This window comes from Ochotona princeps, chromosome 15 (assembly GCF_030435755.1).
Source record: "Ochotona princeps isolate mOchPri1 chromosome 15, mOchPri1.hap1, whole genome shotgun sequence".
NCBI classification, from domain to species: domain Eukaryota; kingdom Metazoa; phylum Chordata; class Mammalia; order Lagomorpha; family Ochotonidae; genus Ochotona; species Ochotona princeps.
The window spans coordinates 30,161,710-30,174,386 of NC_080846.1; the positions used below are offsets into that span (position 1 = coordinate 30,161,710).

Below are 12,677 nucleotides of genomic sequence, written 5' to 3' on the forward strand. Positions count from 1 at the left end.
GGGTGTGTCACAGCAAAAGACTGGAGTTAGCAACTAGAGCTGGACATCAAACTCATCTTTCTATATTTGTCATTCCCCAAAAAATGCTTTGTCTCTCACCCAAAGTTCTATGTGTTGATTTCTGTTCAATGATTTTGAAGGGAGAATATTGGTTTCATATATATATAAAAAATATATAACACTGTCATAACACTGACAAAATCATGAATTTATGTAGGGCATAAAGAATCAGATTATCTCCAAAAGATACTCTGTGGATCTATTTTATATAGTCACTTGGCTCAACTGGGCATTGTTTTTTAAAAACCACGTGGAAATCAAAGTGTTTTCCCAGGCTCTTGGAGTGTTCGGGTCAAGAATGCTGACAATCTGCTGTCACAGAGAAAGGCTGTCAGCATCACCCCCTATCAAGCCCTCCCAGTCATCACTTGCCTAAGAACAAGCAGGCAAGCCACTGCCTTGTGACAAGTGCTGTGACTCAGACAGGGAGCCAAGTATCATGAATGAAACCCCAGAAAAGGTCATTTTATGTAAGAGGAAACCCTGGCATCACACACAGGGCACATGCATAATTGTGAAATCAAAACAGAATTACTGGATGCTGGAGTGTGTGTCTTATGAGGGATTCCTCTCCTTTTTCTCCCCATCCTCTCACTGAAAGTCACTACAAGTTCTAAAGTCTCCAACTCGTACCCTTACATCAAAGAGGCACAGAAGAAAATCTTGGATTTCTTCAATGTCTTGGGCAGGTTAAAAATGGTTCTTGGGGATTTAATTCAGGGATATGCCAATTGCATTTGACTAATGTCCTGGAGAGGACTCCCAGTGTGGGATGTGGACTGCTAACCCATTAGGCTGGATATTCACTCCCCACTTTTAAAGATACATCCATTCCAAATGCATTTCTGATTTCTGTCATGAATTAAGCACCTGCTTGTGATTTTTGTTAACTCACAGGGATTGAAAGGGATAACTCACAATTTATAGAATTAAATAATTTCTTTTCAATGACTGTAAGTGAAGAGTATATACAACTCAATAATTTATACTTTTGGAAGCAAAGATTATGAATCTTTTCATTTCATCTCGATGTTGGAAAGATTTTAGGTAATGTCCAAATGCTTTGTGATTATTTGCAAGGATAATAAAAGCTTGAATTTACATAAATGATCCTACCATCCTTACAACATAGTGGGACAATGGAAAGAGGATTAAGAAACAACGGAGCTGGGTGAGTTCGAATCCTGCTTGTTCATTTTTAACCCCTAATATTACCTTGAGCAAGTAATTGAAACTTGCCTGCTTTGTTTCCTTCCTCTGTAATGTAGGTTCAAATTTGGTTGAGATTTTGTCTAAACTCTTTGATTTCAAACTCAACAAGATTGCAGGTGGAAAAAAATTACTTAATGTTTTATAAAAAGCAAGTACAAATTAGGGTTTACCAGCAGTAGAGACAGCCAGGAAATAGATATCAACGGTTTCACGCAACCTCAGGCAACTTCTTCCAGGTATCCCAGGTGGTTGCAGGGTCCCACCAACTTGGGCCATCTTCCTCTGCTTTCTCAGGTCATGAGCAGGGAGTTGAATGGGAAGTGGAACAGCCAGGACACAAACCAGCACTTGTGTGGGATGCCAGCACCACAGGAAAGAGGTTCAGACTGTTAGACTACCGTGCCAGCCCCTCAAGTATTTCACAGCAAACCAGTGTGTTACAGGAAGGATCAGTTCATTCTCACAGTGCAAGTGTAATCTGTACACTGACATCCACCTTCTGAGTCTCCTTTGCTATCAGAAACTCAAAGAGTAACCCCCAGAATTTTTCTCCCACCGAGATCAAAGCCATTCACTCCAGTGGTGATGCTGAAATGTGGCACCAGAAATTACCAAGGGCCCTTGCGCCAACGCAGACCACTGCTTTATAATCAGCATTCCAGCAAGGTGGGACTCAACCTCAAAGCAGGGTGCTTAAAGTTCTGAGTAAGCCAGTCCTGTGGGATACAGTTTCAAACCTTCAGCTGTCAGGCTCCAAACCAAAATACTGACCAAGAGAACTTCATAGGCCATGGAAGTTGCTTGCAAGAAAAGTAAATAAATTACACACACATACACAACATATGCATTTGGGGTTACTCAGAAGGATTATTATAGGCAAGTTTTGGGGGGGGTTGAACATTTTTTTGGTAGCAAAAAACCAGAGACATAGAGATAGGGAGTTGGAGGGGGAGGGAGAGACGGAGGAAGAGGGAGAGGAAGAGAGAGAAATACACTTTAATCTTAAAACTGTTACAGGCTCAGCTCCTTTGACATGGATTAGTCATGAAATCTGCTCAGGGGGATGAGTCAGCCCTGACATGGCAAACCACACTACTTACTGCTTAGAATTTGCTATGCCAAGTCCAAAATACTTGCCAAATTACTGGGCAGCAGGTTTGAGTGAGGACTGAAGTGTATGAACTACATGCTACAGAACAAAGTCCGCAGAGGACAGGGATATCATGAAAGCTTTGAAAGTCCCAGGGCATCATTTCCGGTTTCCCTCTGTACAGTAGTTGAACACACATTTCTCAGCTGTGTTGGAAGCACAGAATGTCTTGTCTGTGTTTGCTCCTTCAATGATAAATGACTCTGGCAGAGTTTGAGCATATGCAGCAGAACCACAGGAACTCTTTTTTCCAAGTTTTCATTTCCGAAGTCTAATCAACCTCAAATACTTCAGATGGTTACCTTGGCAAGGCGTCAGCCATTCTCATGGCCACTCTCAGAAACAGTGCATTCTGTACTTTGGTCCTTCCAATCCCTTGAAGATCAGATCAGATCTGAGCAGTCCTCAATGAATGAGCCCTAACTGCAGCACTAATCCTTTCAGATCATCTGCTTTCCAAGTCCTCTAGCCACTTGCCTTTGATAACTGCATCACTTTGTAGGCACACAGGGCTAGATTTCTAAAGCATTCACATCATGACCTGTACCTGACTAAGTCCTGTCTGTGTAGCTGTGAATGCTTTCCAGCAATAAACATTAACCTGCATAGAGTCACAGGTCCAATGAGTGGATCATTCAGATTTTCCTGTCATATATTTTGTATAGTCACAATGTTGTGTTTATATGATTCCTTTAATGCACATGCAAATTTGGCTCAGATTCTGCAAAAAGCTAAAAAATTACTTGATAGGATGTTTTAGTTGAAAGGTAGAGACACAAGGATAGAAAGACAGAGAGCTCCCATCAAACGTTCACTCATTACACTCTCACAACAACCTGGGCTGGACCAGGCTGAAACCATTAGCTGGGAGCTCAGTTCAGGTCTCCTGCTTGGGTGGCAGACCCAAGGACCTCAGCCATCACCTGTTGTCTCCAGCATAGCAGGAAGTTGCTTTTGAACACAGAGTCAGGATTCAAATCCAGGCACTTAGATAAGGGATGTAGGCATCTCAAATGATGCCTTAATTGCTAAGCCAAACATCCATCCCTGAAATTATGACTTTAAATCACAACAAGGATGATAGCTGCTGCTGATCGAATGCCTCCTTTCGCACAGGAATTGCCGCCGCCCTGCAAGTGAGCTACCTCATTTTGGTTTTGCAATTGCACAAGACCATTTCGTTCATCATTGGCTGCAACTTACTCATGGAAACAGAAGGTACAATAAATCAAATCACTTCACTTGGGGAACTCAGCTAACAGAAACAAGACTACCTGATTGCAACATCATGGTTGCTCACCTTGGCCCACTTGATGTTTGTGCTAGATAATAATTCTTTGGTGGTGGTGTGAGGGCGGGGCAGGGGGTGGGGAGTATCCTCCTCATAGTAAGAGATACAGTCACATTCATGGCCTCCACCCACCAATCAAGAAAACCAAAAAATGTCTTCAAACATCACTAAACATCTCCAGGAATAGAAAACAGCTCCAGGTTAAGAGCTAGTCTCCTAAAGCCCAGGCTTTTCCATTCTGCCCTGGTCTTCCTTCATGGCAGGGGCATTTACATTCAGCCCTCCACGCTTGCAGCTTCTGAAGATTCAGTCAACCACAGATGAAACACATAACATTCAAATAAAAAACATGTACACTTTTTTTGCTTGTCATCACTCCCTTAATAATACAACACAGGAATTATTTTCATAGCATTTCTGAAGAAGTAGGTATTATAAGTAATCTAGAGACGTAAAGTATACAGGAGAATGTGTGTGGGTTACATGCAAAATACTACTCTCTGTTATAGGAGACTCGAGCATCCCTGGCAGTCCGGGAACCCATCCTCCAAAGATATCAAGTGACAACCGTATGTACATAATCACACACAGGAACAGCTCATAGTCATACACAGACTGAGAAACAGGCTCTGAGACTCTGAGATCCGCCTGCAGAAGGCTGGGAGGGGGATAGGGAGCGGGCAAGTTCAGTGTTCTTGGGGAGGCCACCTGTGAAGGAGCCAGGAAGCAGGGTTGGGCAGAGGGAGAGTCGAACTATAATCACAAGTCATGCTTGAGAGAGGTCTTGGCCAAGGCTGCAGGGAGCACTGGACTGGGATGGCTCTGAATACTTGTGCTGACTTCAGACAGCAAAGCCTGGCTTCCCCACTCCCTGTTGACCAATCATTCCATTGGGTTTCTCCCAAGGACAAGGTGTGTCTGGGAGCAAGAAGGTACTCGCTGAGGGCAATTCCAAGGAGGGCTGCTACTCAGAACATGATAACCACCACCCTGGGCCTGGAGGCTAAGTGCTTTCCCTCCCCCACCCCCTTGTCCTGAAGCTGCAATGTAGGCAGAGCACCCCGGCTGAAGGAAGTATAGTGATGTATGGAGTGTTGTGATTATATAACTGTAAATGTCTTAAAACACATGAGCAAGAGGAGGATGGTAATAAGCAAACGAGAGCAGTCATTAAATGCCTGGACTGTAAATCATGGGTTATCCTCTTTTTTTTTTTTTTGAAAAGTTGATTACAAGGATATTGTCATCATACTGTTGTCCCCATTTTGAGAACTCAAAATACTCATTCATGACTTCAAAACAGCATAGGGGGGCCCGGCGGCGTGGCCTAGCTGCTAAAGTCCTTGCCTTGAACAACCCGGGATCCCATATTGGTGCCAGTTCTAATCCCAGCAGCTCCACTTCCCATCCAGCTCCCTGCTTGTGGCCTGGGAAAGCAGTCGAGGACGGCCCAAAGCTTTGGGACCCTGCACCTGTGTGGGAGACCCGGAGGAGGTTCCTGGTTCCCGGCTTTGGATTGGCGCAGCACCAGCCGTTGCGCTCACTTGGGGATTGAATCATCGGACGGAGGATCTTCCTCTCTGTCTCTTCTCCTCTCTGTATATCTGACTTTGTAATACATTAAAAAAAAAAATAGCATAGGGGACAGTCAGGTGGCTAGAGTGACACCAAGGCATGGTGTCTTATGATGCAGAGAGCTTCCTTAGAACAATACCAGACAAGTGTCAAGCAACTTGGTGCATGCTCACTTATTAATCGACCTCAATTAATCCCAAGGGTATGCACCTTTACTAACTTCATTTCAGAGAAGAAATCAAGTTTCCAAGACATTGAATTACTCAAGAGCTACATAGCCAATAAGTGCTGCAACTGGGACTTGAACTCATGCATTATGACCCTCAAATCCTATAGGTCTGACCTACCTTCTTTGGCCGTCTACTCCTGTTTCACACCGAACTTCACAATGAGCATAATTTGTCTTCTCAGATTTAAAAACAACAACAAAAGACAACCCCCCCCCCAAAAAAAAGACCTGCAAAATAACATAGCTGTTAATGTAAGACTGCTAAAAATTTTTAAAAATTGCTCTCAAAGTTCCTAATTTAAGTTATTTTGAACTTTCAGAAATAGTGGAAATTCTAAGAATAAAGCTCTGATACTGTTTTCTAAAGAACCATGCCCTTTTGGGTTCAATCAGCACAGGAAGCTTTAGAGGAACCCACTGAAGCAGTCTCTTGGTATCCAAGCTTTCCGTTCCCCGGAGATGCAGGAGCCCCCAACTTTCTGAGACTCATGAATCGCTGTCAGGGGAATTCACCAGGGACCACAGGTTCTCATCCTCCGTGACACCATGTAAAACTCAACTCACATTCATTAGCATTCTTAAAACTAGCTATTGTGCCAAAAGATCAGAATGTTTCTCTGTATTTAAAATTCCTAGCTATTTCAAAATGAATTCCCATGGCTCATCGTGGTAACCTAATGGCTAAAGTCTTTACTTTGTGTGTGCCAGGATCCCATATGGGCGCTGATTCTAATTCCAGATGCTCTGCTTCCCATCCTGCTCCCTGCTTGTGGCCTGGGAAAGCAGTCAAGGACAGCCCAAAGCCTTGGGACCCTGCACCCATGTGGGAGACCAGGAAGAAGCTCCTGGTTCCTGGCTTCAGAACAGCTCAACTACAGCCATTGTGGCTGCTTGGAGAGTGAACCAGTGGACAGAAGATCTTTCTCTGTGTCTATCTGCCTATCCAATAAAAAATAACAAATAAATCTTTGAAAAATGAATTACCAACTTAAGAAATGATGGTTTCCTTCCAAGAATGGTCATGGCTTTTTGTTTGTTTTGAGAGTCGATTTGAAAGGCAGAAAGACAGAGAAAGATGTCCTGCCAGGCTAGCTTTCTCCCCAAATGCCTGCAACAGGTAGGGCTGGGCCAGGCCAAAGACCTGATCTAGAATCTCGGTCTGGGTCTACCAGGTGGGTGGCAGGCCCTAAGCGATTAAGTGATTACGACTGCATCCCAGGATGCACTGTAGTAGGAATGGAGAGCAGTGTAGGGACTCCACCAAGGGAAGCAGGTGCCCCAGGCAGCAGCTTGAGCACTGCGGCAAATACCAGCCCCAATCACATGCCTTTACAAAAACAGCCAAGCCCTTGAGAACCTGTATCCCATAGGAACATAGAGGATCCATGCATAGTGAAACAGGCCTTGAAAAGGTGCACAGGCCAGTCATCTCAATAGATACTTTATTTGAAATGGAATGCATTGGAAAATATGAAAAATAAATCACATCTCCCCAAAATCATTTCAGACACATATTTACACAAAGTCTGACCACGCTATTAGTTCATGAATATGTAATGATTTATAAAGCATTTGGTGCATGGTGATATCTGCTTTACAGAAGCGGATTCATACGTATTCTGAAGCCTTAACAAGGCTGATCATGGAATGTAACAGATGAATTTTTATCATTCTTTGAAAACCTGCTTTCCCCACTGCCCAGTCGGTCACCAGCAAACCAGCTTCACAGCGCTGGGAAGGGGCCTCACCAGCTTGTATGCAGCTGTCTTTATCCACCAGCAGGCCTTCTGCTTTCTTCACTGGACAACAGTGCCCGGAGAAAGCCCTGCAGCTTCCTGCGTGCCATGTACAAACTTCCTGCCAATGCATTCACAGATCAGCATCATCTACTTTGACACAAACCCAGATTGGCTCTTCAGCACTGCAGATCAAAATTGCAAAGTTCAAAATTGCAACAAGAATTTAGAGACTAGTTCTTCAAACTCCATCCCCAACACACTTCCACAACAAAGACATGTTAGGTTGCTAGAGGTAACTGCAAGAATCACTGAAGGATTCAATACCAAGATTTACAATTTCCAAATCTAAATTTTATTCTACTGAGGGTAAAAACCAACTAGCTCAACACTCAGCAAAAGGACAAACACATGCTCATGGGTCTATCCCTCCCACGTGAAGCTCTGGATTAACTGAGGTGTTAGACCCTTCTTGCAAGCATGCAGCCAAGTGGAAGCCATACCACTTTACCTGCAGCCAGAAGTGGCACATTTGTATTCAGTCTGGAAGCTCTGGTGGCTAGCATCAGACTGAGGAAATTCCTTTAAAGCACTGCTTGACTGGTTGGATTTTACCATCATTGGGAATAATGTCAAGTTAGATGAGAAAGGGTGGTTTGGTTTCCACGGGATTAGAATATCCCAGCGCACTTGAGGAGGGAAGTGTTCAGTTTCTAAAGGGTCTCTGACAGTCTCTGTACTCCTGTAGGGCAGGGGCACAGGAAGTGAATTTCCACTGCAAGGCTCACTTAGCCTGGCATAGAACCAGCTGCTCCCACGAAACAGCATTCATTATGGCAAGAGACACGACCTCTGGGGGTGCTGGGTAGTTAATGTGTTTTCCTTCTTTCATTCATTTCTCCCAACAAGCAGTTACTGAGCTCACGGTGTTAGAGGTCTAATGCCAACACTAGTTTCAGGAACAAAAGTTCAGTTTCCAGATGGAACATTCCTTTCCATTTTCCAGCTTCTTAATTTCTATCTTCCATTTTTCCAGGAAACTAACCTGCCAGAACTTACTATCTCTGGTGGTTTGCATCATTTTCTCACAGGTGCAATACAGCCACTGATATGCTAGCGGATGCAAGAGTTTTGTTCAGTTTTGCTGAGCCTGCTTTTTATCTTTGCTAAACCGTAATAATTTGAAGAGTCAAAACAGTAAAACCATCTAACTTCTCTGACTTCTGAGATTTCACAGTGAAATGCTAAGACGGGTTAAGACGACAGAACCATCATTCAACATAAACATCACACAAAAACAAGGAACCAGGGCTTACAGAAAGCCAACAAATTGTGATTCCAGTAGCCCCAATAAGAGACATGGCTGTTGTGGAGTAGTCTGGATGTATTTTTTCCAACAATGAGATGGCCTAGCCCTGCAAGTAAGTTAACAAATGCCCTTTTACAGCCCTACATGAAACTTAATTTTTAAAGTATCTGGGATGAATTGGGATTAGGCTGGTTTAATTGGGATTATTAGGATCTGTATGTTTTTAAACCATACTGCTAGGAGGCATTTTCCAAAACATACAGCAGTAGCCCTAAGGAAGCTAAACTAATCTTGAATTGAAAAATCTTTAGATCTCTCTGTGTTGCCATAAAAAAAGAAGAAAAAGAATGGGTAAGAAAGGAAAGAAAAAGGAAGAAAGAAATGAAATGAAACAGAGGGAAAACAAATGTGATAGCTTTTTAATCTTGGAGGTATGTTTTTGCAACTGCAATCTAAATGGAATCTGGAAGTGGCAGCACACTTACGTTGTCCTTGACATTCACTCAAGTTTCCATTTTCCTCTGAAACTTTACAGGTAAGAGGTATGATCTCAATAGTTCCTCACTTGAAGATTACATTAAGATGTTATTTCACCCCGAAATTCCTTTCTAGAGGGAAGGTAAATGAAAATATTTTTAGCATACAACTCTACTGTCTTTGCTGGACTACAGAACTTAGCAGTGGCCTAATACCATTTTAATCAGGATGCTGGGGAAAGAACAAAACACCGACAAAGACTTTGTGAAACAGATCTTGAAAAGCAGAGACGGCCCTGTCCACACAAGCCACACAAGCCACACAAGCCACACAGATAGGAAGTGATTCTGGGACCCAGGAGCGTTTGCTATCGCCCAAGACTCCATTCAGACTCAAGAAGCATCTGCCCTGTGGACTGTGATTGTCCTTTTGACTTGACACAGAAGAGGGTTTGTTCTACCTTTAAAAGCACACCCTCTTCTCTTTTTTCCCCTCCACATTCTACTGAACAAGTGGCTCCTAACATAGACTGGGCTTGTTTTCTAACTGACAACGCTGTTTATCCAGTCCTTCCTTTTTCAATTTCTAAGTTTAGCTAACCTAACAACCAAACACATAACCCTCAAATTTCTCACAGAGCAATAAAAAGCAAAACAGTTGGCTTCTCCCATCACATCATTTTCCGTATGAAAACAAGGTTATGGCTCCTAGCCCTCTGAAATATACACAAACTGTTTCTTAAATTATGAGATCCTTCCATGTGCCACTTCTAAAGCAAAGTTAAAGATCAGCAAGTGTGGTGCCCCAAGCTCTTGAGAAGGATGGGAGGGGCACAATTACTCTCTCAAGTTCAATGATTTTCCTTCCAACATTACATACTTTTTGAAATTCATTTTTTCTAATGTATCCACATTGGTAAATCAGCCCAAAGGACACACCTTACCAAAGCTTCACATGCAGGTACTGGAGGCAAAGCTGCTTCTACAGTATACCCCAGCCCAGCACGTACCCCAAATATACTCATCCAACCCTCATGCGGGTTACCTTTGATAGATTTTTGATATCAAAATGATCATTTTTAGCGATTCCCATTTAGAAAAGCAGGCTCTAGATCATTTCATTTTCATAATCACACAATTCCCGGCTTTGTAAAACTTCTACACTATATAAACTATGCCTAAGGGGGAAGGAACCTCAAAGAAAAGGTAATATCAGTTTAATTTTAACCTCCTGGCCAAACAATGCAAGGGTCAGACCTTCTGGAAATGCCCTAGGCAGAACGCACCAGATTCTTAGGTTTTCCCTCCACCCACCATTTTTTTTCCGTTTTCTTTTCCAAAATTAGGACGTACTAAGGGATGGGTTTTGAAAATAAAGTTTCTTGTTGGGAAAGTGGCCTACATTCAGAAATGTCTCAGAACAAGTTTTTAAAAAACTAATAAATAATCACAAATCAAAATACATTAAAATAAAATTACAGTACATCATCGCTCCAAGGTCCAACCGTCCTAAAAGATCCTTTCAGAGGTTCATAAATAAAGTCTTGGCGATGCCGTTTCCAGGGTGGTGATGAAGAATACATGGACAAACCAAGAGCGACCCCGCAATTAACAGTCTGGTTAAGTCCAATCTACCGGATCTGCTGCGGGGCGGGAGACGGTTCTCGGGTGTGATCCAAGCGAAGGCAATATCAATGTGCTCTCGTCCCACTTTCTCAAGCCCTCCAAATCTGGAAAGAAACCACACGGAGTAAAGTAGGCGGCTCAGAATTCTCCAAGACACAGATCCTGTCTTGGGGCCAGTTCCACCGGCAATGCCTTGTTCTGAAACACACCGGGGCCCTCACGGGCTCCGGGGCAGTGCGTCTGGCCTTCCCTGCCTCGCTCGAGCCCCTCTCCACCTGCCCCCGCTGCCTTCCCGGTTCTGCCCGGACGCTCTTCTGGCTCTGGCGTGCTTCTCTCCCCACCGCCCCTAGAACTCTCAAGTGGTCTCCCAATCCCTCTCGGCAAGGGCCGAAGCCCTGGACATGCTGCCCACTGCCCACTGCCCACTGCCCGGGACCCTACCTGCTGTGGCCTGAGTGCTGCCCTCTTCAGGCAGAATTGGAGGTGCTGCGGAGGAGCCGGTGCCCGTGTGGCTGCGAGTGCGGTGGTGGGTGCGGGTGCGCGAGTGGGTGAGGGTGCGGGTGCTGGTGCGGTTGAGGATGCGGGTACGCGTGGAATTGCTGGGGTTGGGGTTTGGGCTGGGGTTGCAGCTGGAGCTGGGGCTGGGACTGGGACTGGGGCAAGGGCAGGGGCTGCTGCGGGGGCTGCTGCGGTGGCTGCTGTGGAGGTGGCTGTGGTTGGAGCTGGCTCTGAGGCTGCGGGGGCTGCTGCTGGACCAGGTGTTGCTGCTTCTGCCTCGTGGACTTGACTGCCAGGATAGCCTGACGGTTCTTGTACTGCACCATCTGCAGCGTGATCTCGGCGTTCCAGCCCTGGTCCTGCGGGCACCGAAAGTCGATCTCCTTGCCCTCAGCCATCACCACAGTGAAATACATGTACTTGCCCTTGCGCTCCACGCAGTCCACGGTCTTCATGTTGGAAAAGTGCAATTCCTTGAGCTTGACCGGCGGCTCAAGGCCGGCAACGGCGGGGGCTCCGAGTTGGGACGGGTCGGCGGCCGGCCCTTGCCCGGGCTGTTGCTGCTGCTGGTGTTGCAGCTGCTTGGGCGGGATGAGCAGTAGCCCCTCCTCGGTGAGGATGCAGCACTTTTTCTTCCAGAGCTGTAACAGCCCGTCGCTGCGCTTCTCCAGCACGCCCTCCTTCAGAGCCTTGCAGCCACTGCTTTCCAACATCCTCTCGGCATAAGGGGGGCTGCCTCTTGGCTCGGCCTCTCCGTGTCCAACGGCCCGTGCTGGGGGCAGTAGCAGCAGACGCGCGCCGTCCTCGCTCCAGCGACTCGCACGGCCACCTGCCCGGAGCGCGCAGAGGAGGTTAACTCGCAGGAGACAGAACCGCGGCGGCGGCGGTGGCGGATCTGGGTCCCGGCAGAGGGTTAGCCGCGTCCTGATTCGCCGCAAGGTCCCGGAGCCACCAGCTGCTAGGCTCCTGCAGTCCTCTTGCGAGCGCTCACTGAAGGGTACTGGCAGGGCCCCCTCGCGGCGCTTTTGAATGGGCCATCCTCTCCACCCCCGAGTGACACCCAGCGGAAAAGGCGGCTCCTGGCGCCCGCACCGCGGGGGAAAGCCCAGTTCCGAGAGGCGCTCGGCTGCTGGCGCACGCCTCATTAACTTGGGGCCCTTCCAAAGCCGGCCGGGTCCACGCCCCTTGCGTCCCTGGCTCCGCCTCTTGCCACCCACTAGCCGGCTTCCTTGCTCCTAACCCGGGAAGGCGGCGGGAACCCGAGCGCCGAAACTCCTCTCCACCCAGGGTGAACGCCGACTGCTCACCCACCTGTCTGGCAGTGAATGCTGACGCCCAAAGGACACCAAGAGGCCATCCGTGCCACTGTCCCGCCTCTCCCTTGTGCGCGGGGCTCGCTGCCCCTTACCTCAGAAAATGAATCAGCTTCCAGGCAAGGTGCTCTCTGCCCTTGGGAAGCCTCGCTGGGCTGTGAAATCCCACAGAACGGGCCATCCCCGGCCTGGGCGGGCAAGG

At 46.4% G+C, this 12,677-nt stretch overlaps 1 protein-coding gene across 1 annotated transcript; it reads right to left on the reverse strand.

Moving 5' to 3' along the window:
• Positions 1 to 10,218: 10,218 nt before the first annotated feature.
• Positions 10,219 to 12,458, reverse strand: PHLDA1 (pleckstrin homology like domain family A member 1). The gene is made up of 2 exons (XM_004583048.2): positions 11,106 to 12,458; positions 10,219 to 10,768 (listed from the first exon to the last, which is right to left on the reverse strand). Exon 1 carries the CDS (start codon positions 12,305 to 12,307, stop codon positions 11,132 to 11,134), a length of 1,176 nt encoding a protein of 391 aa, XP_004583105.2. The 5' UTR covers positions 12,308 to 12,458; the 3' UTR covers positions 10,219 to 10,768; positions 11,106 to 11,131.
• Between the last annotated feature and the right edge of the window lie 219 nt (positions 12,459 to 12,677).